The sequence below is a fragment of the Mus pahari genome, chromosome 18 (assembly GCF_900095145.1).
Source record: "Mus pahari chromosome 18, PAHARI_EIJ_v1.1, whole genome shotgun sequence".
NCBI classification, from domain to species: domain Eukaryota; kingdom Metazoa; phylum Chordata; class Mammalia; order Rodentia; family Muridae; genus Mus; species Mus pahari.
The window spans coordinates 23193516-23218394 of NC_034607.1; the positions used below are offsets into that span (position 1 = coordinate 23193516).

A 24879-nucleotide genomic window follows, 5' to 3' on the forward strand; every position below is an offset into this window, starting at 1 on the left:
GGGAGAGAGAGAGAGAGAGAGAGAGAGAGAGAGAGAGAGAGAGAGAGAGAATATCTCACTATGAAACTGTGGGTGTCCTGGAATTTGCTATGTAGAAAAGGCTGGCCTCAAACTCATATAAATGCACCTAGTTGGAGTTGGTTGCTCCCACCTTTGTTTTTGTTTCTTCAAGACAGGGTATCCCTGGAGAAACCGGCACCTGGGAAGCAGAGACAGATCTCTGTGAGTTCAGGACCAACCTGGTCTATATAATGAGTTCCAGTACAGCCAGGGCTTCATAGAGAGAGAGAGACTTGGTCTCAAAACAAACCAAAACATCTGCCTCTGCCTCTGAGGACTGAGATTAAAGACTTTGGAAACTACACCCTGCTAAAACTAAACTTTTGAAGTGTTAGAATTTTTAAAGACTGGTACTTGTAAAGTTATTTGGTTTTATATTGTGATATTAATATTAACATACTGTGGGAAAGAAAAAAGTTCAATAGTGATGTGTTTGTGTGTAAAGTTAACAAGAGGCCAATTGTGCTGGGATTGTTTTATATCAACTTAACACAAGCTACAGTCACTTGGGAAGAGGAACCTACCTTAATTGAGAAAATTTCCCCACCAAGTTAACCTGTGGGCATGCTTTATGCCTTTCTCTTGGTTGATGATTTAGGCCTCCACAGTCACAGCAGTGACCAACGCTTGCCATGCTCACTGTCTCTGCCTATGCCACATCTGTTTCACTCTTTACTTGATGGAAGTTTGAGTTCTTTCCAGATATGGTCCTTGAAAAATGAACAACTGCTACCACCCTACCTCTACTCTCAGGTTGCAGTTATATGGAGTTATAGTGACAGGTTCTGGGTACAACTGTGCCGGGGGAGGTCCACTATTGTCATGGCTTTTTTTTTTTTTTTTTTAAAGGACTAAACTTTATTGAAAAACTGCTGCAGACATTTTGACATATGTTTAAACTACCTATTTGGGCAGACATTCACATTTCTCTCTACACCTGGCCATCCCAGCCTTTTCCTTTTGCTGAGAGAACCCTCATTCCCTTGTAACACTTGTAAGCTGCATCTTGCCTACCCTGCTCTACCTCTGACAGGCCTTTCTGAGGTCCCAGTACAAATCCTTCACTTCACAGGCCTCACAGCAGCTCCTCATTTCTCAGTCTTCACTGTCTTTCTGCTCCCTGTGTTTAGGAGCCTTGTGTGATCCTCTTGTTCCTAGGTTCTCAGCTCCTGGATTGGACGGGAGGCCAAGTTGCGGTCAATTCATACAAAGCTTGTGGTGTGGCTGGACTGTGACTGCTGCTTGAACAGGCATTGTGAGGGTGGCAAGTTCAGCAGTGCCCCTGGGGCTGGCTTCTTCTCACAATTGTAAAATAGCTTGAAATAGAGCCAAGCCAGACCTGTTCAGGCAGGCCTGTCTTCCCAGCACAACTTCAAGCCAGCATAGGCTGTACAGACTGAATCCCAGGCCAGCCAGGCTTCTTAGTACCCTATGTAACATAGAAAGTAAAAAGGGCTCCAGGCTTGTAGCTCAGTGGGAGAGTGCTTGCCCAGCATGTCTGAAAACCTGTATTCAGTTCCCAGTAGCACGCACACAAAGCAAAGAAACAAAACCCACAGTTCTTACTACCACTTGCTGTGGTCTGCATGCTGCCTGTTCACATGACAGCTCTGTGCTACCTGCAGCATCCTCATGAGGCCAAAAGCTGTGACCTTCCCCTGGCTTAGATGGAAACTGAGGCACAGAGCCAAAGCATTTGCCCCTACATCTTTCTACCTGCATCATCCTACTGTCTCAGCTTCCCAACTCATGAGTGAGGTAACCAGACCCTGAGCCAGGATTCCCAGCATTACTGTCTGCTTTGTTAACATGGGGCTAGGAAGTCTATCCTGGCCCCTCGGTGACAGATCTGTCACCCCAACCCCAGCCGGTGAGCTCCTCTGACAGTGAGGCCCCTGAAGCTGACCTGGGTTGTGGCAGCGACGCGGACAAGGACAAAGAAGCCCGGAGGGTCATGACTGTGACAGCTGTGACCACCACGGCCACCAGTGACAGGATGGAGAGCGATTCTGACTCTGACAAGAGCAGTGATCACAGTGGCCTGAAGCGGAAGACACCAGTCTTGAAGGTAGTGTGAAGAGAGTAGCTACTCCAGGCCTGTCCCTATGGTGCCCCTTGCCATTTCCAGCCCCTTTTGATAGGAATTGTTTTTGTTGTTTGTTTTTTGAGACAAGGCCTCGCTGTGTAATAGCCCAGTCAGGCCTAAAACTTGTACTCTTCCTGCCTTGGCCTCTGGGAGTGCTGAGGTCATGAATATGCACCACCGTGTCTGCCTCAGTACTCATTGTTAACAAGAATTGAGGTAAAACTCAGATACCTTGAGGTTGATTCCTTCAGGAGGTATGACTCTCAGTGGCGTTTTTAATCTTTATGTGAGTATGAGATTATGTCCACATGTCTGTCTGTGTCTGTGTCTGTCTGTAAAGAGGCCAGAGGTTGACATCAGGCATCTTCCCCAATTGCTTTACATCTTGTATTTTGAGACAAGAGTCTCTCCCTGCCTCCACTTGAGAGCTCACTAGTTTTACTGAGCAGCCAGCCCGGGGGCCCTTTGTCTCTGCTTCCCTGGCTCTGATTACAGATGTGGGTCTGCTTTTTTGTTTGTCTGCTTTTAGTTTTTTTAGGTGGCAGTTCTTATTTTCTACATCTGGGTGTTTTACCTGCACACCAGTTATGTCTGCACACCTCATTTATTCCATGTCTTGATACCCAAAGCCAGAGATGGTATCTAATCTCCTGGAGCAGAGTTGGTGTTTGTTTTGTTTGTTTGAGACAGGTCTCACTATGTAGCCCTGGCTATCCTGGAACTAACTTTGTAGACCAGGTTGGCCTCGAACTCAGAACTCCACCTGCCTCTGCCTCCCGAGTGCTGGGATTAAAGGCTTGCGCCACCACCACCTGGCAGCCTCAAACTTTTATCCCAGCCTCCTCTTCCTCCTTAGTGATGTGATTAAAGGTGTGTGTAACCACTCCTGGCTTTGCAGTTACTGATGGTTGTGAGCAGCCTTGTGCTAGCTGGAAACCAAGCCTGGATCCTCTTGACAGTAGCCAGTGATCTTAAGTGCTGAGTAATTGCTCAAGCCCCATCCCCTTTTTAAAATATGTTTTTCATCATGTATATGAATTTGTGCCTTGGGAGAGGGTGCACATGAGTGCAAGTGCCTGTGGAAACAAGAGGCATCAAGTTGTGTAGAGCTGGAGTTTCAGACAGCTGTGAGCTACCCTGTGGGAGCCTGTGTAAGCAGACAGCGCTCTACCATGGAGCTACTGCTCTCTCTGTGATGCAGGTTTTCACAAGGGTCCTGATGATGGGATATGGGTCCTCGGGCTTGCGCAGTCGATGCTTTTGCTGCTGACCCCTATTCTTTAGACTGTTTGACCATGTCAATGTGTACTTTTCAACCATAGTAAGATGCACTGCCTCTTCCATAGTTCCTCCTGTCAGTCCCTGGAGTCTGCTCTCTCTGTGTCAGTCCTGCTGGGGTCTTCTGTCTGTCTGTCTGTCTATATCTCTGATTTCTTTTTGATATAGAGCATGTGACATAAAGTGGAGCATTCTGAAGTACAGTCCTACAGTGAAAGTTCCAGCCTCATCAGACACTATCCTCCCCAACTCCCTAGCACTTGCCCCCAACTTCCCTTCTCTAGTTCTGATCTCTCAAAGAATAGGGAGCTCCTCAGAGTGGGGCCTACAGCTGCGTGTGCCTTTGTGTATGGCTCAGGTCGTGACCCCAGAGTTAAATAGCATCAAGTCTATACAGTACGGTCCCATCTGGAGCGGAGGTTTGTCTAGCTGCTGACCCAGCCTGACCATGACTTCCAGGTGTCAGTCTCTAAACGAGCTAGAAGAGCCTCCAGTGACCTGGATCAGGCCAGTGTGTCCCCATCAGAAGAGGATTCCGAGAGTCCATCTGAGTCGGAGAAGACCAGTGACCAGGTGAGCAAACACCAGCCCCCAGGACAGCCTGGCATGGCAGCCAGCACCCCTGACACTCCTGTCTCTCCACCCAGGATTTTACCCCAGAGAAGAAGACAGCGGCCCGGCCACCACGGCGAGGTCCTCTGGGAGGACGCAAGAAGAAGGTAAGGGTTCTGTGCCCCAGGTCCTAAGCAGCATGAGGGCCTTTTATGGCAGTGATGCCTGGGTACCCAGGTATGTGGTGATGCCCCTGTGGCCCGTGGGTCACTGCTGCTCCTACCCCACTACCACAACTGGAAAATCAGGTCCTATCTGCTGAAATGTTGTGGATCGTGTGTACTGTGTGTACACGTTGGGAGTGTGAGGACTTGTGTTTACAAGGCTGCTTGTGCCTGTGCAGGTGATTTTGTGTATCTGTGGCCATGTGTGATATGGACTGTGAATGTTGTACTGTGGCTTGTTGTGGGAGAACAGGACATAGGAAGGAGAAAGCAGGCCAGGCCTTCTGTGCAGATTCTCAGTGCATGCCTGCTGTGGAAAGCCCCTGGTGGGCTTGGCCCTGCCCCTGCTCCCCAGGAGCCACCAGGTGCCCAAGACCCATGTCTCTGCTGTGGATGAGGCACAGAACTATATCTCTTGGGGACTGCAGCCACCTCTGCCATCACCCTACCACCCTGTGTGGCTCCTCTTCCATTTTGGGCTCTAGCACCCTACTGGCTATGCCTGTCCCCAGAAGGTGCCATCAGCCTCGGATTCAGACTCCAAAGCCGACTCAGATGGGGCCAAGGAGGAGCCTGTGGTTGCAGCACAGCCGTCTCCATCCTCCTCGTCCTCGTCCTCATCCTCATCTTCCTCAGACTCAGATGTGTCTGTCAAGAAACTCCCTCGAGGCAGAAAGCCAGGTAAGACCTGAGCCAGCCTTCATATACCCCTGGGAGGCTGAGAAGAGAAGGTCACCACTCCTTTTCCACAGCTGAGAAGCCACCCCCAAAACCCCGAGGGCGGAGACCAAAGCCAGAACGACCACCTTCCACCTCCAGCAGTGACAGGTGGGTGTCACCCAGTGATATGGGGGCCGCAGAGTGTGCTGGGATCCCCACTGATAGACTCTCCATCCCAGTGACAGTGACAGTGGTGAAGTGGACCGCATCAGTGAATGGAAGAGACGCGATGAAGAGCGAAGGCGTGAGCTGGAGGCTCGGAGGCGACGCGAGCAGGAGGAAGAGCTCCGGAGACTTCGAGAACAGGAAAGGGAGGAGAAGGAGCGGCGCAAGGAGCGGGCAGAGCGTGGGGCCAGCAGTGGGGATGAGCTGGAGGACGAGGAGCCTGTGAAGAAGCGTAGCCGAAAGGCTCGAGGCCGAGGCACACCATCCTCCTCTGACTCAGAACCTGAGGGGGAGCTTGGGAAAGAGGTGTGTGGTGCCCTCTCTTCACCTGAGTCCCAGACACTGACCCTGGGCCCCACTCTTTTGTGCACCTACTGGGTACTGGGCCTCATCCTGGGTGTTGGTGATACAATGGAAACACAGCCCAGGACCCCAGGCCTAGAAAATAGGGATAGCCAGTCGGGGTCCTTCCAGCATGTATATGATTTGTCTCTCCAGTGGAACTCTGGACTTCACAGATCCTCCTAAAGCCAGGGAAGCCATTACCCAGATATGCGGGGGGGGAGGGGGGGGGAGGGCCCACAGCTCTGTAGACTAAATGAGGGGAATAGGGGACAAACTTTATCTGAGGCAGCAACCTGTCCTTTGGCTGCTCCCTGTAGGGGAAGAAATTGGCCAAGAAGTCCCAACTGCCAGGCTCAGAGTCTACAAGGAAGTCTGGGCAGAAGGAGAAGAGAGGGCGGCCAGATGAGAAGCCACGAGCCAGGTCAGCATCTGTCCTGAGCCCTGGATCTATGAGTTTAGCCTCAGAGCTATGCCCATCCAAGGGTTCCTCCGACCCTTGAGCCTGCAACCTTAGGACTTCCCCTGCCCCTGCCTTCCTATGGGAGTCCCTCCTGGTCCACATGTGGATGTCAGACTAGGAGCTGCTGGCCTATAGTGGGTGGAGGCCAACAGCAATGTCCAGAACCCCAAAGAGCAATCCAGCTGGTGTCCACAGCACCCAGAAGCTTTAACTCAGCCTGCAGGTGGTGAAATGCAGCTCCTGTGTGTTCCCTAAAAGTATATTCCCAACTATTGCTAATTAGAGTTGCCCTGGGTGTCAGCAGTGTGGCGTGGTGGCCGCACAGCAGGGGGTATGATATGCTCAATGGGCTTAAGGTCAGCCATGTGTTCCTCATCTGCACAGAAGCAGAAGAGGGCCCTAGGTCCTTGGCCTGACTGTCCTCACCTTGGGCCTCCTAAGATAGCCTGTCTGATGGGAGCCTCTCCATAGGCCTGTGAAGGTAGAGCGGACGCGGAAGCGGTCAGAGGGTCTCTCACTGGAAAGGAAAGGGGAGAAGAAGAAAGGTGAGCACTAGCAATGGTGTTGGGTTGCACGGCTCCAGTGTGGACCTGTGGTCATGAGAGGGGCCAGAGCCACCCTGCTCAAGCCAGCATCTCTCCTGCCCAGAACCCTCTGTAGAGGAGAGACTGCAAAAGCTGCACAGCGAGATCAAATTTGCACTGAAGGTTGACAACCCAGTAAGATACCTGCTGCAGCCCCACACTGTCCTGAAATGGGTGCTTTCCTCAACCACCTCCTTACTGATTCCTTGGAAGTCTTTGGAAACTGAGGCAGGGTCCCCTGGGTGGAGGAGTGGGTTTCATAGTATTTCAGGGATTGCCTTGCAATCTCCCCTGGGAACAGCAGGCAATATTCTAGGAGACAGCCCGGGCTGCCTCTCCACTCTTGCCTTACAGGATGTGAGGAAGTGTCTGAGTGCACTAGAAGAACTGGGGACCCTGCAGGTAACCTCTCAGATCCTTCAGAAGAACACAGATGTGGTAGCAACGCTGAAGAAGGTATAGCATGGGTGAAGCATCTAGGAGATGGTGGTAGTGTCTAAAGGGAGGTCTCAGGGGGCACAGCCATTTGCCCTTCTAAGCTTGGCCTCCTGGTGGCCAGATTCGCCGGTACAAGGCCAACAAAGATGTGATGGCGAAGGCAGCAGAGGTCTACACCCGGCTCAAGTCACGGGTCCTGGGGCCGAAAGTTGAGGCTCTCCAGAAGGTGAACAAGGCTGGAGCTGAGAAGGAACGGGCCGATAACGAGAAGATAGAGGAGCAGCCGGGGGAGCAGGCTCCCAGAGAGCTGGCAGAGGATGAGCCCAGCACCGGTGAGGGCTGACTGCACCAGGCCAGAGGGAAGGGGAATAGTGCCATGTTTGTCCCCAGCAAGCTTGCCAGATCCAACCTCATTCTGGGGCAGCTGGCACAGTGTATTCGAGCTCTACTAGATGCTAGAAATGGGGTGCTGGAAGTGTTCTTTGGGCCATAGCACCTATATGCACTTAAATTGCTTGTAAGTTTGACCCCAGCTGAGTGAGAAGGGTTCTAATGAAAGGCAAGCTTTGTGTTCATAATGACTCTGTCTCCCTAGATCGGTCAGCACCTGTGAACGGTGAGGCCACATCCCAGAAGGGGGAAAACATGGAAGACAGAGCACAGGAAGACGGGCAGGACTCGGAGGATGGCCCCAGGGGTGGCTCCTCAGAAGAGCTGCATGAGTGAGTCCCTGGGACATCAGGTGCATTCCCTGCATGTAGGAGCCCTCACCCCGCACCCTACCACATGCTGGGGCCAGCCAACACTCTGATCTTGGCCCACAATAGGCCACCCCAGGCTTCCAGCTACTGGTACTCTGGGAAAGAATTTCCTGCTGTCTAGATCTAGCCCTCCGGTAACCACCATGAGCACTGGCCACCAGACTGAGCTACAGTTGGACTGGGGAGGGTCAGGAAGGCCATACAAGGCACAGGTGCCTTTGACAGGAGTGTCACCCTTTCTTGGCTGCCCACCGACCCATTGGCTCCATGGCGACACCAGGCAACCGCATTCTTACCAACCTTCTTTATGCCCCCAGCAGACCACAGGACAGCTTGGACCCAGCCAGGCCTGGAAATGAGCGTCAGGACCATGAGAGGACAAGGCTGGCCTCTGAGTCTGCCAATGATGACAATGAGGACAGCTGAGCTCCAGCCACTTGGCCATGGTGCCATGTCTGTCCCCAGCCTCCCAGGGAAGTGCTGCGTTGTTTGTATTTGTGGCCTGGGCTTTTCTGCCTAGTTCTGTGATTTCAGTTAACATGAAATGGCTATAAAGAATTTTGTAATGAAAAAGAAACAGCTTTTATTGGCTTAAGTACTGGCCACCAAGAGCAGTATGGGGAGCCAGACCTGATTCAGGGCAGGTGTCATACCCACAGGCCAGCAGAACTCTTGGTGCACCGAATGGCCTGTCTACCAGCTTGAGTGAAGCGGACACTAAGGACAGCCCAACAGAAATCCATTACCAGCTGTGCAGGGACCCCCAGGTGGGACCAGCAAAGTGCCTCTGGGGCAGCTCGACCTCTGGGCTGGAGTGTTGCAGTCCACACCATCCCAGCCCCCTCTCACTGTGTAGCTTTGAGCAGGGGCTTCCCCACTCTTCTGTGTTCCCAGTGGGCTCACGGTTGTATCCACTTGCCTCAGTAGCCACCAATAACTTGGCATGATATAATGAGGCTCATGTCATCTGTTGGAAGGCTTAGCTGTAGGCTCTGAGCCCAGTGTTTGCCAGTGGCTGGGTCTAATGTCACCCTGATGCTGACATGGCAGAAGGACAGGGAAAGGCTCCTTGCTATCTCTATCATGGCATTCCTTGGCCACAGCTGGCCCAGGCCTAAAGCTTGTGGACATTGTTATTTTCCAAGAGTGCAGATAAAGGAGCTGGAAGGTTGGGGTCACTAGTACTGCTGGGGTTCAGGGAGGGCTGGGCTGTGGCCTTGGCCTGGCAGTGAGCCAGTGCTTTGTGCCCCAGCATCTTGTTTGCTTGTATTTTGGGTGTATAGGGCAAGGGAGATGAGCCATCACCTGCCCATTCAGTACAGTCTTCAACCCTAGGCTGCAGGCCATGTTCCTGTGCTCAGCATTGCTAGGCCTGTCAGATCAACCCTGTCTCCATGCTATGAGATATATATATATATATATATATATATAGTTATATAGTTATATAGTTATATATATATATATATATAACTCTGGTTTTCTCGGCAGAACAGGCCTGAGCCAGGCCCACAGCAGCCTGGAATGTAATTGTGTGATTTTGTGCAGCATTTCTCCTTACTAAGTATCAGAAGCAGCTGTAGGAACCTACATCAGCATGGCTGTGTGTTCTAGTCCCGGTGAACAAGGATCTGCAGTTGTGCTGCCGAAAATGGGGCCTGGGTTGGAGTGGCACCACCCATAGAGGAGAGCTATGGCCCCTGGAGAGAGGGTCAGAGCCCCAAGGATAGAAAGCTGGCCAGTGGGGATGCATGGTTCTTCTTTGTCTGTGTTGGGGTCTGTGTGGCCTGTATCTGAACAGACTTGGCGGCTAGTTTGGAGGGAGGGGGTCATTGGTTCTTAGAAATAGCAGGAGCTGTGGCTGGTTTCAAGTTCACTTTCCGAGGATCTTCTGCTCCTGTTCCATCCAGAGCTTTGGGGAAGTACAGCCAGCTGTGGTCACAGCATGTACCTGGGCACCCCACCCGCCCAGCCCTCAGGTGCCTACAGCTGGCCACAGGGCATGGAGGTGAAGGGTCCAACCAGCCAGCTGAGTGGAGGGTTCTGCTGCAGCTTCTCTAGCAGCACCTCCAGGCCCTGCCAGGCCTCAACAACACCAGCACTGCTCTGGGCCAGCTGCTCTGTCTGCAGCTCACTACCTGCCTCTGAAGACACAAGGCTGTACAGCTTGCAGAGGCTGTGCCGTGCCTGCCCTGCCTGCTGCTGCACCTCTGGCAGACCCTGCAGGCTGGTTGCCAGGCTGCTGTAAGCTGCATGGAGCTGATGGGCGAGGGTGCACAGCCTGTCCTGAGCCACGGAAGCCTGCATCTGCAGAGGTGGAGAAAGGTAAGGAGGGACAGGGCTTTGACTAGGGGCAGTGGGAAGGAAGGCCCATGCCACACCCACCTCATGGCTACCAATAGCCTCCAGCATGGTATTCAAGCTCTGGTCCCTGCACAGCTTCCCACATGGAGCTTCCATGGTCATGTCTGTCTGGAAAAAGAACCACAGGACAGGTGGTGGGCCCAGAAGGGGTGGGGACACTCAGTCCTGTACTTGGATCTTGAGTCTAAACTTGCTCCATATGTGGTACAGCCAAAAAACAAAGTCCCCATGAGGGCATCTGGGAGGCCAGGTGGTGGTTCCTCTGTCCACTCATCTCCCACCCTACTTCTGCTCTCTGCATGTCCATACAGATTCTTTTCTGTCCCCTGACCACTCTTACCATGCTCTTCACCAGGAACCTGTCACCTTGCATCACACCATACCTCTGTCTTTTCCATAGTCCCTGGGTATCTGTTTAGGGGACAGAGGGGCTTTGTGGCCAGGGAGGAGGTGGACAGATGTCAGAGACCCAGAATATTAGGCTTCTGTGTCTATAATAACCAGCATAACTCTGGAGATGGGTGGGATATTGGAGAAAGAACCCCTGCTAGAGCCCGGTCACCTACACTACCCTTTCCCTTAGGTTCACAGATTGCAGCTCACTAGATGTCACTGGTACATCCATGCCTCAGCTCCCTCTGCATACAGGTGGCTTACCCAACTGGGCACTTGGCTGGTGACCAGTTGGAGGTGTCCAGAGTGGGGACGAGAGATGTTCTTACCATCTGGAAGGCCTCCTGGAGCTGGGCTAGTGCGGTCCTGGCTTGGAACTGGTTGTGCTGTATGTGGCTCAGGGCATGTTCAAAAGCCCGCTGGCGGAAGCTAGGGGCCAGGTCACCCAGGCGGATGTAGTAGCTTCCCCGGTCAGCAGAGAGTACTCGGGGCCCTGACTCTGAGACCGCCAGCTGAGCTGGAGGAAGGCAATGAGACTCAGTCTGAAAGGTGCCTTGAGACAACCAAAATGGGTATAGGGTCTCACCAAAGCCCAGGCTCTAGGGACCCATGATAGGGAAGGGCAGAGGTACTCACCTTGTTCCTCGGTTGTCATGGGCTGAAAGATATCACCCAGCCCTTTCAACTCATCACGAAGTGCAGCAAAGCCTGTGGCAGCCAGCTGACCACACTCCTCCACTGACCTGGTAGCTGCGCGGGCAGATGAAACCATACCAGACACAAGGGTTTTGGTGTCATCTATGGGCTCTGTGACATGCCCCAAGCCATATGTGTCTGAGAAGCTGCTTGTCTCACAGCACAGGGACTCTGTGGAATTCAGGGTGACTTGTCCTACCCCATGGTTAGTGGCTCTGTAACTGCTAGGCTCATGACATATGATGGAATGAAAGGCAGAGAGTGAACTTGGAAGTGTGTGAACACCTGTGTGTATGGCATTGGTGGCTACATTACCTGAATGAGCCAGCACAGAAGACTGGGTGTCTCTGGTGGTGTCTGTGTTCTTAGGAATACCTTTAGCCATGCTCATGGCACCGGTAACCCCAGCACAGACAGTGTCCTTCATGCCTGTAAGCATATGCTTGCTGGTGTCCAGGCCCGTTTGCATTGTTCCTCTGGCCGTGTCCATGAGTGCTGCGTTCGAAGTATCCAGGCCACCTTGAGCAGCCCCTTTGACCACATTAATGGCTCCTGTGGCCCCAGCACATAAAGTGTCCTGTGTGCTCATCAGCATGCTCTTGCTTTTATCCAGACCCATTTGTACTGTCCCTTTAGCCACATTTGCTGCCCCTGTGAACCCTGTAGTCACGGTGTCCTTGGTACCTAAGAGCACAGACTTGGTTGTGTCCAGGCCTCCTTGGACAGCCACTTTAGCCATGTTAATGGCTCCTGTGGCCCCAGCACATACAGTGTCCTTTGTGCCAGTCAGCACAGTCTTGCTGGTGCCAAGACCCATCTGTGCTGTGCCTTTAGCCACATTCACAGCCCCTGTGAGTCCTGTGGTCACCGTGTCCTTGGTGCCTATGATCACAGACTTGGTAGTGTCCAGGCCTCCCTCAACAGCACCTTTAGCCATGTTAATGGCTCCTGTGAGTCCTGTGGTCACCGTGTCCTTAGTGCCCATGAGCACAGACTTGGTGGTGTCCAGGCCTCCTTGGGCAGCCCCTTTAGCCACATTAATGGCTCCTGTGAGCCCAGCACATACAGTGTCCTTTGTGCCAGTCAGCACAGTCTTGCTGGTGTCTACACCCATCTGTGCTGTGCCTTTAGCCACATTCATGGCCCCTGTGAGTCCTGTGGTTACCGTGTCCTTCGTACCCATGACCACAGACTTGGTTGTGTCCAGGCCTCCCTGGACAGCACCTTTAGCCACGTTCACAGCCCCTGTGAGCCCCGAGGTCACCGTGTCCTTCGTACCCATGACCACAGACTTGGTTGTGTCCAGGCCTCCCTGGACAGCACCTTTAGCCACGTTCACAGCCCCTGTGAGCCCCGAGGTCACCGTGTCCTTCGTACCCATGACCACAGACTTGGTGGTGTCCAGGCCTCCTTGGGCAGCCCCTTTAGCCATGTTAATGGCTCCTGTGAGCCCAGCACATACAGTGTCCTTTGTGCCAGTCAGCACAGTCTTGCTGGTGTCCAGGCCTGTCTGCATTGTCCCCTTAGCCACATTCATGGCCCCTGTGAGCCCTGTGGTTACCGTGTCCTTCGTACCCACGAGCACAGACTTGGTGGTGTCCAGGCCTCCTTGGGCAGCCCCTTTAGCCATGTTAATGGCTCCTGTGAGCCCAGCACATACAGTGTCCTTTGTGCCAGTCAGCACAGTCTTGCTGGTGCCAAGACCCATCTGTGCTGTGCCTTTAGCCACATTCATGGCCCCTGTGAGTCCTGTGGTTACTGTGTCCTTGGTGCCCATGACTACAGATTTGGTTGTGTCCAGGCCTCCCTCGACAGCACCTTTAGCCACATTTACAGCCCCTGTGAGTCCTGTGGTCACCGTGTCCTTAGTGCCCATGACCACAGACTTGGTGGTGTCCAAGCCACCCTGGATGGTGCCTTTGGCCACATTTACTGCACCAGTGACCCCAGCATATACATTGTCCTTTGTGCCTGTCAGCACTTTCTGGCTTGTGTCCAGACCTGTCTGTACTGTTCCTTTGGCCACATTCACAGCCCCTGTGAGTCCTGTGGTCACCGTGTCCTTAGTGCCCATGACCACAGACTTGGTGGTGTCCAGGCCTGTCTGCACTGTCCCTTTGGCCATGTTTGCAGCTCCCATGAGTCCTGTGGTAACTGTGTCCTTCGTATTGGTGAGGACATTCTTTGAAGTGTCCAGAGTTCCCTTGACAAGACCTTTGGCCAAGCCCACTGCTCCCGTGACACCTCCAGACACTGCCTCCTTAGTGCCGACAAGGGCCGACTGGGTGGCACCCAGTCCACCCTGGACCATTCCTTTTGCAGCATCCATGATGCCAAAGGAGAAGGCATCTTCACTGCTGGTCACACTGAAACTTCCCATGTCCTTGTCTCCAGCTGTCTAATAAGGAAAGGCAGAGGTCAGCACCCACAGAAGTCCCTCTATGCTGTCCATACCTTGTGTGCACCCAGTCCTCTGTGTCTCTGGAATCTTTCTCTGCACCTACTCTGACCAAACACCCTAGCCTCATCCAGCTGTAGGGTAATGTCTGGGAACCTACCATACTGTCTCACTAAAATGATTCCCTTCTAGCTGGACATGTGATTATCCCAGCACTTAGGAAGCTGAGGCAGGATTGTTGCACATCTGCCTGGGCTATATAGTATGAGACCCCATCAGTGACTGCTGGCTCTGAGATAGCCCAAACTGTTGCCAAGGGTCCACAGGGTCAGAGGCCTCCCTCTATTGTCACTTGGTTGCTTGATACAAGGTCTCATGTAGCCAAGAAGGACTTGCTGGGATGACACAGATATGTTGCCACTGAGCAGCTCTGGCTAGATGCTACTTCCCCAGGGGACTTTGAACATACCTGCAGACTCTAAAGTTGTCCCAACAGAGGAGCTGTAGGCACTGAGTTGCATCTCACAGTGCCTGAGTGCTCACTGTGCTTTCTGCATTGGCCTGGGCTTGAGTCCTCAGCTCTTCCCTACCTTTGAGTGATGTTGTCACCCCTCCCCCAAAGCCTGCCTAGAAAATCTACCCACACCTGCTGGGGGCAGTACTGCAGTGCAGAGGCATGCACACATCTGTCAACCCAGCATTTGGGAGGTTGAGGCAGGAGGATCAGATGCTCAAGGTCAGCCTTAGCTATATAATGAAGTACAGGCCAACCTGGGCACATGAGACCGACCCTGTATCAGATACAAGAAAACCCCATTTCCTTCAAGGTCGGGAGGGTAAATGAAAGGGATTCAATGGATGCTTAATTGTTGCCAAAATAGAGGTGATCCTGGCTGCCAGGGTTGTGATTTGATTTGAGTCTACAGGGTGTGGTCCCACCATTGCTGGCCCTCTGAGAACTCTGATTTGTGTGGTGTTTTGGGGCACAGTCCCTGTGTCCCGGGGGCAGGGGAAAGCAAGTTCTGAACACAGAGCCTTATATAGGATTGCTGAAAGGTTGTGCCCATTTCCCAGATGTGAAAACTGAGGCCCAAGGTAGAGAATGTACTGTTAACCCCACTTCATGAAAGGAAGTAGAACCTCCCAGCGAAGCCTAGGTTTCCTGTCCAAGGTCTTCTAGCCCAGCTCACCTGTTTAGAAGGTTGGAGCAGCCCTGCTGCATCCTCTGCCATCTGTGAGTTGGTGGACACTGCAGAGACAGAGATAGGCAGGGAGTGAGGGGCAGGCCTCTGGCTAGAGCCTGTTGCTGTTGCACAATCACCAAGCCTGTCTCTAAAGGACAGGAATGTCCCAGCTGCTGGCAAGGAACAACAGGAGCCAGGCCCAGCCTCCCATCCCACTCACTGCCAAGGGTGGCCCTTGCCTGTGTGACGCAGGCCCCTGCAGCTGCAGGAGGACATTCTGTGCTGGACTCTGGGTGCTGGACACCCACCCTGCACATTTGGGGCCCACAGAGCTTGCAGTGGGCAAGTGGTGCCACCCTGCCATAGCAACCCTGCCATGACCACCAGCTGCCAGTTACACATATGTGGCCTTCAAGGCAGTAGCTTGCCTGCAGGCACCTCAGCTGAGTCCCAGAATGCTGTGTTACCCCCAGGGCAGCTGCTGGCCCTCTCTGAATACCCTTGACAAGCTCAGACAAGCACGACATTCAGCCTAGTATCCAGTGCAAAGAGCAGAGGGGCCATGGTAGGGTTTAAGCGCCCCTTTCCCCTGGCTCTATTGCCCAGTATCTCTGCCTCAGTTTCCTTATCTAAGGAGATAACATAGATACAAGGTCACCAGAATTGCCGAATCTCCTTTCCAGGCAGTTGCTCTGCCAGGCCACTCAGTCCCCACTTCTCTTGTGCCACTCACCTTTAGATGAAGGGGCAGGAGTCCCCGAGGGGTCTGTTGCTGTTTGTAAGTCCTTTGTGGAGGTGGAGCTGTGAGTATGGGACACCAGGTTCCGGGCAGAGCTGAAGCCAGGCAGGGACCCAAAGAAACTGCTCAGGGTCTGCGTGGGGTGAGTAGGGGTGAGGTGAGTGGACACTGGGGTTACCTTCCCGGGGTCCCTGGCAGGGTAGCCCTCTGTTCTCTTACCTTGCCTTTGGATTTGGGGGGACCCCTGGTCCCATCTCCTGAAGCTGACATGATGGCAGCCTGTGGGGCTAGAAAGGGGAAGAAAGTGCTACGTGCTGGAGGGCCCTCCTATTCCAGCCCCACCCTGACTCCCACCAGCACCCCCTTCACCCACCTGGAGGTGGCAGTCTCTGGGTGACACAGCAGTTCTACTCACCTGGACCAGTCAGGGTAAAGGGTCCCTCAGAGCAGGACCGCTGCTGGCAGCGTCTGGGCTCCCAATTCCCAAGCCTTATAGGGTCCGGGGAGGGTGTGGGCCTGGCTGGCCCAGGCAGGCGGCCAGAGAGCAGGAGGGGGCAGGGGGGTGTCACATGCCTGCCCGCCCAGGCGGTGTGGACCCAACCCAGCACCTTTCCCCTGCTCTCCACTGTGGGCCAAGCAGCCTCTGTTTATGGTGCCTGCTGAAGCCCCAGTGACTAACAGGCCAGCCATGCATCCCAAGGGACTTCCCGCTCTCTGCCTCTACTTTCTGAGATGGGATGCCTTTACCAGGCACTACCTGTGAGTCTGTTTTCCCTTCTAGACTTATCAGCTGGCTTCCTTGCCTCCGTCCTCCCACTCTGCCCCAGCCCCCTGGCTTGTAGTATTCCAGTCACAGGCACCTCCTCCAACACTCAGGACCCTTTCTCACCCAGAGCCTTCACACAGCTGTGTCCTCTGCCCCAGGTCCTTTGCACAGGCCACACCCCTGACTGCCACACCCTTCTCTAGATTCTCACACAGCCTTACCTCTGTCATCCTGTTTATATAGTGTGCCCAGGATAGTACCTGGCACACATAAGACACTTAGGAAACATTTGTCTAAATGGGGACAAGTGAAGGTGTATGAGAGTTTGAAATGAGGTCGTATGTGATCAGTAGTCACTCAGCAAACAGAACCTTAGCATTTCCTGGGCAGAAACAGGGTCTACAAGAGAAGAGTGTGTGTCTTGTGGAGGGCAGCAGCATGTCCCTCTACTGAAAGGAACTTGGACTGAAGTGTGAGAACCCAATCTGGTGTAATCTCAATCAATCTCTCTCTCTCTCTCTCTCTCTCTCTCTCTCTCTCTCTCTTTCTCTGTGTGTGTGTGTGTGTGTGTCTCAGGAGGGAGCATCCTGGGCCTGAGGCCACACAGGTAGGATTCAGACAGCCCCTGAACTCCCTATATGCCAAGCAGGCCATCGGTGAAGGGACTGGGCAGTGACTGCCACTCCTGCCTTGGGCGCTGTCCCAGGCTTGTTTGTACTCCTGGGACAGAGATGCCAACCTCAGCGATGGAGCAATTAACTCTGCAGCTGCTAAACTAGGGGAAGAGGTTCCAGGCGGGGGTCCGGTGTCCCTGGTTTGTTCCTTGGAATCTGTGTGTTAGGTGACAGTTCTGGAGCAGAAGAGGGTGCTCCCAGCTATTGTTCCTGAGGGGTTGGGGTGGGTGGGAGGGAGCACTGCATCCAGCTCCCTCTTGTGCTGCCAGCTCCCACCTGCTCCCCACAATTCACTAAACTCCCTGGAGGAGGTGGCAGTGGGCCTGGAGGAGGGTTGTGCCTGTTCCAAGACACTGCTCTGAGCACCAGGGAGTTAGAGGGGTTATGGATGCCCAGAAATGCCATCTAGACCAGGCTCTGGGGAAGCCAGGGGCTGCCCTGACCTCACCATGCTAGACAGTGGTTTCCTAACACACTGCCCAGACCTGACAGTAAGAGGGTGGCCAAAAATGTGGTGAGAGGTCAGGAGGACCCCATGGGACCCATCCTGGCCTTTGCCCTGCCTCTCTCAGTCTTCCACAGCCCCTCACCAGTGCAGTCAGGGAAGCTGCAGGTCCAGTGAGGAAAGAGAAGAAAAGCCACCCCATGGGGTCCCCCAATTCCTCTGCTGCTCCCAAGAGGTTCTAAGAGCTAATCTATACTAAAGTAAGAATGGCTTCCACTTATGTGTATTCGAAGTTTAACCTAAGCTACTCCCTGTAGCTCATTAAGAAATGCACCATCCCCACATCCCTAAAGTCACACCCTGAAAATTCCCAGCACCCAAGTTCCAAGACCTACCTCAGACCACATCAAACGTATTTATTCAGGACCACAAACAGCAAAGCAATTGAGTCTCTGGACACCAGACAAAAGCATTTGATTCGAGGAGTTCTGAGCCCCCAGGTAGATGCTGTGGGCACCAGGTCTTCCTCCAGCCACCTTTCTTTACCTTTCTTTCCTTTTTTGAGATAATCTTGATAAGGCAGCTCAAGGTGGCCTCAAACTCTCAATCCTCCTGCCTCAGCCTCTCATGTATCAACTTTGGGGGTAAGGACAGGATCATAAGGGAGGGAGACTCTCCTATGAGAGGTTGAAAGTGGCCTGCTGAGGTCCACTTAGACCTCAAAATCATCCAGGGCAGGGAAGGGAGCAGAAGCCCTAGCCTGTGTGAGTGTTGTCACGTAACCACCAGGGGGCAGTAGAGACCTCGATGGTCAGAAGTCCAGCTCTGGCATCATTGTGTGCTTGACTTGCCCCCTTGGGAGCTCAGCCTCTTGTCCCCCAGGGTCTGCAGACTCAGCCTCCCAGGCCCTCTTCAGGGCTGGCCAGTCCATGTGTGCCCAGCGAGGGTCAGGGTCACCCACCACCTCGTCCACACAGGTGGCCAGGTTGATCAGGGGCTCCGACTGTTCCACCAGGATGGGTGCAAAGGGCCCCACAAGCCAGGGCAGTGGCATGGCCCGCAGGACCAAATCCAGGAACTCATCCACACAGGCATGTGCCCGGGCCACACTGCCCCGGCCCTCAGCCAGAGCAGTGGGTGCCACGTCACCAAGGCAGTGTGCATCAGCAAAGGTGGCCTGTAGAGCATCCACACTGCGCTGCACCTCAGCCACCTTGGCCTGGGCACCAGGTGGCAGGCCCCGAACACAGCCTGCCAGAGCATCTACTGCATTCTGCAGCTCCAGGGTCAAACTTCGAGACAGAGCCAGCGTCTCCAGCTCCACCTGCAAGGGCAGGCCTCAGTTTCCTTATACCAACAACAGGAGCCTTGGCCTATCTTAGTTTTCTCATACATTTAATGGAAGATTTGGCCTGCCTTAGTTTCCCCATGAAATCTAATGTGAGGGCCTTGGCTTGCTTCAGTTTGCCATGAGAACACAGTAATTTGACCTAATTTCTCACATGGACACCTAACAGGATTGACCTGTTTCCCCTATGGACGGACACACAATGGGATAGAGGGAATGACCTGGTGGGAGCACTGGAGCCTGGGCTTGCAGCACACAAGGTCCCTGTCCCAGGTGCAGGGTGGGTCCTGCACTCCTCGGGCCCCTTACCTCGCTGTGGCTGCGGCCATTCTTCAGACATGGGCTCCAGCTCCCCCATAGCTCCTGAGCCTTTGGGGGATGGAAAGTAGGGGTGGGGCTTGCCCCTCTCTGCATATGCTGGATCTGTGGGATGGGAACACCAGGAGTTAAGCTGAGGGCTGCACAGGACTCCAGCAGCCTTTAATGAGTGCAGTCTGAATGCAGCCAGCCTTGCACTCTGTTGGCCAGCCTGCCCCTCCTCCCTCCTGCCCCTCTAGATGCTCACTGTCACAGCCCTGTCCACACGGGCCCCTGCTCTGCCTAGTATAGAGTCCTCCCTGCCTCTCCTGCCTAGAGAAGGTGAGTGGACATATAATGTGGAACGTCCATGGGAGAAGAGAGTATCCTGCCAGGAAAAGGGGGGAAACATGTCTACACTGCCGTTCATGGCTCAGCGGGTGACAAGACAGGACACACTGCACAGATCAGCTCCCAGGATGCCCCAGTCTCACCCACAGAGCCAGGATGAGGAGGGGGATGACTGGAGATGGAATTACTATTGAATGAGGACAAAGCCTTGATGTAGGGAAGTGATGGGTGGTGGTGGTGGGTGCTGGGAGGACAGGCTGGTGCCACCACGCCCCAGCCACCCATTAGATACTGCAAGATCCTGTTGCCCCACACAGCTGGTAAAGCAGGCAGCTCTAGCCAGGCACACAGTGAACTTTCTCAATGAGCATTTAGTAAGCAGACTGTGTGCAAAGTGTACCCCATCAGCCACAGTAGGCGGGCCATGGACAGGCCAGCTGTACAGTAGGTGCTCAATAGCTAGGTGTGTGGAGAGCTGAGGTATGGCTCAGTGCTGAGCACCTTCCCCGCACATGTAAAGTCCCCATCCCATCCCACTCCTGGGAATGGGGAGAATCTGGAACCTTCTGACACACAGGAAAGTAATTAAAGGATGTTATAAGGCATTAGGCACACTGCAAAGGCCTTGTGGCAGGGCAAACTGAGTGTGCATAAAATACAGTATATATGTGCTGTGGAATACTATTCAGCCAAGAAAAGGAGGGAGACACTAACACCTGTAGTCACCAGAGTGCAAAAGCACACACTTAGGGATCCAACTCCCAGAAGAGCCGAGACAAAGGTCCTAGAGCATGGTAACTTGGTGAGATAGTGAGATGCAGTGGGGACGGGGGGGGGGACAGGAGAGGGAGGACGAAGACTATTCACAGGCACCATCTGGTGTCTGCTGTGGAGAGGACCGTCTGGGCAGTGAGGGCAGAATCACGTGTGTGAAGCTGGTACCGGTGGACAGTGGGGGTGTGAGGAAGTGGATGAAGCAAGTGGACTGAGCAAAGGATTTGAAGGCAGAGGCCACTGTTAGCCATCAGGTAGGTGGGAAAGCAGGAGGGGGCCCTCTCCCACAGGATGGTCTCAGCTGGGATGGGGACAGGAAAGACAAAGGGAGCCAGATTGGGGTAAAGGCTAAAATGTGGGAGCTAGGGTGACAGTTCCAGATGGGGACAGGGATGGAGTTTCTTCCTCCCCTCTATAGACTCAGAACTCTGGGAGCCCAAGCTTCAGCAAGAGCCCCACCCACATCCCCCCAGGAGAAACCAGCTCACATACCTGGTGAATGACCTGTCCCCAGCGATAGCCCTGCTCACACCCCTAACCCCTGATTTGCAACAATGATGGTTGCTCACCAGCTCCAGCGTTTCCTGCAGCTGGGCCAGCATCTCCTGGGTGCGGTGTTTGCTCTGCCTCAGTTTCCCCAAAGAGTGTTCATAGGCGAGATGGCGGAGGCGTGCCGATAGGGATCCCAGACGCACAAAGTAGCCCTGTTGCTGCCTCTGCTCTTCCACTGAGCCCACTTCTGGGCCCTCGGCCTCAGCGGCCAGGGCCTCTAAGGATGAGAAAGCCAGGGGTTCAGCATGGCCGCGGCGGCCTGCACTTCTGCTCCGGAATGATGAGTGGCAGAAGTGCAGGCCGCCGCGGCTATGCTGAACCCCCTGGGCCACTCATCATTCCGGAGCAGCAGCCAGGTTCCCAAATATACAACATCGACCCCTTTAACCTTCCTCAAACCCTATGAAGTGTAGTTTACTTTTGTTAGCTTTGTTTTGAAACATGTAGCCTCCAACTCCAATTTCGGAGGTTGGCCTTGAACTCCTGACCATCCTGTCTCTACCTCTGAGTGCTGGGGTGACAGGCGTGGGCTGCCACACAGAGTTTATGGGATGCTAGGGATGGGACCTAAGGCTTTGTGCATGCTAGACAAGCAGCCCCAGCCCTGGCCCTTGTACTGTACAGATGAGGGAAAGGGTATGTTGGCATCAGGCCAGCAAGATGGCTCAGTTATGACTCAAGTTCAGTGTCATGGTGGAAGGAGAGAACCAGTTCTCAAAAATATCATCTTAAGTCCCTGTGCCAGCTGTGGCACACTTGTGTGCACACAAGCATGCACACACACAGTTTTTTTTTTTAAACTTAAATATTTTAGCATGCCTGAGGCAGACCCAGGATTCAAATCCAGGCCTGATTCTACCAAATAGCCTCAAAAATTAGACCATAGCAAGGCCCAGTGGTGCACACCTACCATTTCAGTACACAGGAAGCTGAGACAGGAGGATGGCCATGAGTTTGGGGCCAGCCTGGCCTACAGAGGGAAACTCTGTTTCAAAACAATGAAATTACATGAAATGAATAGACACATCCACAAGCCTAATAAAAACAGTTTCCAGGGCCACCCGTTTGAGACTAGTTCATCATATGCAAAAGTCCCATGTGTCTTTGGGGTTGAGCATGTCTGACTTTCTGGGGTGCATAGTGGAGGGAGAAATCCAACCCGGGTTTGAGTTCCAGGTTTCCCTGGGCTGGGCTGGGCTGGGCTGTACTATGCTGTGCAGCCGTGGGCAAGCCCTAGACTTCTCTGATCAGTACCTAGCTCAGCCTCAGTCATGGGCAGGAAGCGGTCCACCAGCTTTTCCGACGTGCCCAGCACCATGTCCATGGCTTGACTCACGGAGCGCCTCAGCTCCCCACTCCAACGCCGGCCCCTTCGGGCCAGGTCCACCATGCCTGTGACGCTTTTGGCCACTGTATCCTTGGCTGAAGTCACCACCTGCAGGAAAGGGGTCACTCTGGATGCTATGGGCTAGTGGCTCTGTTTACCCCTAACAGTCCTTGAGCAGAGATCTCAAAGATCTCGGGACCCTTTCTTAGTTCTGTGCCTCAGTTTCCCTCCATTAAATAGACAGCCCTGAAGCCCTCCCCCTCTGGGCAGCCAGAGCCAATGCCCAACCTACTCGGAACATCATACATGCCTGATTCCCGCCCCCACAAGTTCTCACCCTCCCTCACTCTTCACCCTAAGGGGTACCCCAAGGCCTGGTCATCTCTAGTACCATGTCTGATGGCTGCTGCAGGAAGGGCAGCTTCTCTTCCAATTTGTCTAGTCCCCTGCAGGCAAGATCATTCACTGTGGCCACTGAAGAGAGAGGGAGAGCGATGGGCAGGTGTGAAGCTTTCTGACAGGAGGGACATGGCAGAGAAGGTGAGACCACAGGGGACCTGTGGCATTCTAGCAATTGAGCCCAGTTTCTCCCATCCTCTGCTGGGTCCCTCAGTTCAACCAGGCTCAGAGTCTTGGGAACAACAGAAAAGTTGGGAGTCCACAGGGAACTTCTTCAGTCACACAGTCAGCCAAGGGTTTCTTGTCAAGTCAGGTGGGAGCTCTGAGCCAGTGACTTGACCTTAGGAGACAAGGATGATCCCCAAAGGTTGGAAAGGGCCAAGGGGGACAGAATTAGGGACCTAGAGAGGACCCAAGAAGGGATTTGGACTCTACGTGTGGAGTTGATCCCAGCACTACATAAACCGAGTGTAGCGGTGCATCATCCCAGCACTCAGAAGGCTGTGGCAGGAGGATTGCTGAGCATTTCAGGCCAATCTGGGCTACAGAGCAAAACCCTAACTCTGAAATTTTTTAAAAAGAGAGGGGTGAGGAAGCATCTATGCATGGGCCTGGGAGGGACACCTGGTTCTGGAGATGGCAGAGACAGACCACAGAACAAGGTGATAGGGACTGGGGTAGGGACTAAGACTCACACTGGGGCTGCAGGTGCTCCAGCAGTGGCTGTGCGTGGTCCAGGGCACAGGTAGTCACACTACACACACAGTGCTCAGCAAGGCGACAGGCGGAGCCCAGCAGCGGGTGCCTGTCCTTGGCCGAGTTGTAAGCACTGGACACGGCAGTGCACGTGGCCTTGACCAGGGGCAAAGCCACCACTCGATTCACCACATTCTGAGGGAAAACAGTTACATCAGGGCACAGCCACCCCCCGATTCCCTTCGTTGGGCCAGGCTGGGGGACACAAAGCAGGTCGCCTATCAAAGGCTGCAGCATGCAGCACACACACAGCAACAGGGCAACATCTGGTCCTCCAGATGAGGCCACGGCAGGGAGGAGGGGTCTGGTTGGGTGACCTGCGCGAGGGTCTGGAGAGAGACCTGACTGCTTGGGGGCCTTAGTTTCCCCACAGGTGTAATTGTGAGTGATGCTATCACTGTAGTGACTATGATAGGTGACACCAGTCACCTGGTGCTATGAGAAGGGATCAGACCTTTGTCGGACAGGGACCCAGCCGCAAACCTTCCTCAGACTCCCCCAGCCCTCTGCTGTCACCCTTTACCTGCTGGTCCAGTTCCCCCAGGCTGGATCCAGGGTCCTGAGCTGTCTGATCACCGGACATTCTGGGGGGGGGGGTAAGACACAGAGAGGGAGGGAACCCCTGAGAGTCAGCCCTGTGGAGTATTCTGGGGTCCATCAGCAAGGCATGCACAAGGCCCAACACACAGAAGGTATACAATGAAAAATCTATGACTTTATTGGAGGATAGGCGTGGGCCCTGGTGGGACGAGGATGAGTTCAAATTTCATCATTACCTGCTGTGTGGCCCTAGTGTGGTGTCTTCACCTCTCTGGTCCATTTCCAGTAGGGACAGACCCGCACACCAGCCCCCGTTGCAGAGGTGGAGGCAGCGGCCGGAGAATCAGATCCCTTTGCGGAGCAGGAAAGTTGAGGCAAAGATTACACGTGGAGCTCCGAGGTCACCCTCAGCTGTCCACGGTGACAGGGACACTGACCTCAGGGCTCACGCCCTACGTGTCCCCCCCCCCATGGCCGTCCCACTGTCCTCTGCGCCTGGGCCCCGCCCAACTGGGTCCTGGGCCCCAGGCCCACTGGGCCAAGGGTCCTGCCACCTGCTGTGCCTGTGGCTCCGCGCATTCACCCCCGCCACTTCCACCCTGCCGTGTTTGGGTCAGGGCCATCCCTCCCCAACACCCCACTCCAGCCTGCACCCTCACCTGGGTGCAGAGCTCAGACCCCACGGGTATCTGCCCCCAGCGTTCCCACCTGAGTCAGCCCGCTGTCCTTATAGCAGGTCTGGGTGGGGCCTCCGCACGGGAGCCAATGAGGCGCCGCCGGGGGTGGGTCCTGGGTTTCCCCGCCCCCCGCAGGCGCCCTGGTTGCCATAGCGACCCAGGGACGCTGAATCCTGGTCCAGTCACCATGGCTGACCTCAAACTAGGACTGAGGACTTCCTTTCTTTCTTTCTTTCTTTTTTATTTATTATATGTAAGTACACTGTAGCTGTCTTCAGACACTCCAGAAGAGAGAGTCAGATCTCGTTACAGGTGGTTGTGAGCCACCATGTGGTTGCTGGGATTTGAACTCAGGACCTTCGGAAGAACAGTGGGGTGCTCTTACCCACTGAGCCATCTCTCACCAGCCCGACTGAGGACTTTCTTATTCTTCAATCTTTTACGTTTGTTTTGTTTTGATTAAGAATATCTCTCTCTCTCTCTCTCTCTCTGTAGTCAAGGCTTGACCAGAACTTACTATGTAGCCTAG

At 53.9% G+C, this 24879-nt stretch overlaps 3 protein-coding genes across 14 annotated transcripts in view; 1 reads left to right on the forward strand and 2 right to left on the reverse strand.

Moving 5' to 3' along the window:
* Hdgfl2 (HDGF like 2) overlaps positions 1-8264 on the forward strand; it is a 20958-nt gene extending 12694 nt beyond the window's left edge. The window contains exons 4-16 of one of the 6 annotated variants that reach the window (XM_021217554.2): positions 1928-2128; positions 3884-3997; positions 4072-4143; positions 4716-4881; positions 4953-5028; positions 5100-5391; positions 5748-5851; positions 6362-6435; positions 6539-6609; positions 6829-6930; positions 7034-7244; positions 7508-7634; positions 7994-8264. In XM_021217554.2, coding sequence (XP_021073213.1) covers positions 1928-2128; positions 3884-3997; positions 4072-4143; positions 4716-4881; positions 4953-5028; positions 5100-5391; positions 5748-5851; positions 6362-6435; positions 6539-6609; positions 6829-6930; positions 7034-7244; positions 7508-7634; positions 7994-8099 — 1716 coding nt within the window. In that variant the 3' untranslated portion in view covers positions 8100-8264. Of the gene's footprint in view, positions 1-1927; positions 2129-3883; positions 3998-4071; positions 4144-4685; positions 4882-4952; positions 5029-5099; positions 5392-5747; positions 5852-6361; positions 6436-6538; positions 6610-6828; positions 6931-7033; positions 7245-7507; positions 7635-7990 lie in introns of all 6 variants that reach the window. The other 5 variants (XM_021217551.2, XM_021217552.2, XM_021217550.1 and 2 more) reach the window with 5 other exon arrangements.
* On the reverse strand, positions 8244-16052 carry Plin4 (perilipin 4). 6 transcript variants are annotated; one of them, XM_029531520.1, is made up of 8 exons: positions 15818-16052; positions 15664-15731; positions 15439-15577; positions 14712-14770; positions 12790-13521; positions 11064-12591; positions 10757-10944; positions 8244-10142 (listed from the first exon to the last, which is right to left on the reverse strand). In XM_029531520.1, the coding sequence occupies exons 2-8, from the start codon at positions 15712-15714 to the stop codon at positions 9654-9656; spliced, it is 3186 nt and encodes a 1061-aa protein (XP_029387380.1). In that variant the 5' UTR covers positions 15715-15731; positions 15818-16052; the 3' UTR covers positions 8244-9653. The 6 variants fall into 6 exon arrangements, with proteins under 6 accessions (XP_029387380.1, XP_029387381.1, XP_029387379.1 ...); XM_029531521.1 differs by having other exon boundaries at positions 11064-11177; positions 11439-13521; positions 15818-15924; XM_021218516.2 differs by having other exon boundaries at positions 9420-9977; positions 10056-10142; positions 11064-13521; positions 15818-15924.
* Positions 16053-17528: 1476 nt separating this feature from the next.
* Positions 17529-24378, reverse strand: Plin5 (perilipin 5). 2 transcript variants are annotated; one of them, XM_021218509.2, is made up of 9 exons: positions 24333-24378; positions 23910-24024; positions 23657-23717; positions 23073-23268; positions 22370-22452; positions 21906-22086; positions 20669-20868; positions 18987-19100; positions 17529-18653 (listed from the first exon to the last, which is right to left on the reverse strand). In XM_021218509.2, exons 2-9 carry the CDS (start codon positions 23951-23953, stop codon positions 18141-18143), a joined length of 1392 nt encoding a protein of 463 aa, XP_021074168.1. In that variant the 5' UTR covers positions 23954-24024; positions 24333-24378; the 3' UTR covers positions 17529-18140. The 2 variants fall into 2 exon arrangements, with proteins under 2 accessions (XP_021074168.1, XP_021074169.1); XM_021218510.1 differs by lacking the exon at positions 24333-24378 and having other exon boundaries at positions 17732-18653; positions 23910-24125.
* Between the last annotated feature and the right edge of the window lie 501 nt (positions 24379-24879).

Excerpts from the sequence above, each read along its gene's own strand:
- Plin4 (XM_029531519.1), bottom strand. The coding sequence starts at position 15,714 with ATGTCAGCTTCAGGAGATGGGACCAGGGGTCCCCCCAAATCCAAAGGC. Across the intron at positions 13,522-14,711 it reads TGCTCCAACCTTCTAAACAG|ACAGCTGGAGACAAGGACAT; the intron begins GTGAGCTGGGCT and ends TTTCCTTATTAG. Across the intron at positions 10,945-11,063 it reads CATGACAACCGAGGAACAAG|CTCAGCTGGCGGTCTCAGAG; the intron begins GTGAGTACCTCT and ends GCCTTCCTCCAG.
- Plin5 (XM_021218509.2), bottom strand. The coding sequence starts at position 23,953 with ATGGACCAGAGAGGTGAAGACACCACACTAGGGCCACACAGCAG. Across the intron at positions 22,087-22,369 it reads TGCAGCAGCCATCAGACATG|GTGGTGACTTCAGCCAAGGA; the intron begins GTACTAGAGATG and ends CCTTTCCTGCAG. Across the intron at positions 18,654-18,986 it reads ATGGCCGCAGCCACAGCGAG|GTGGAGCTGGAGACGCTGGC; the intron begins GTAAGGGGCCCG and ends CTGCCCTTGCAG.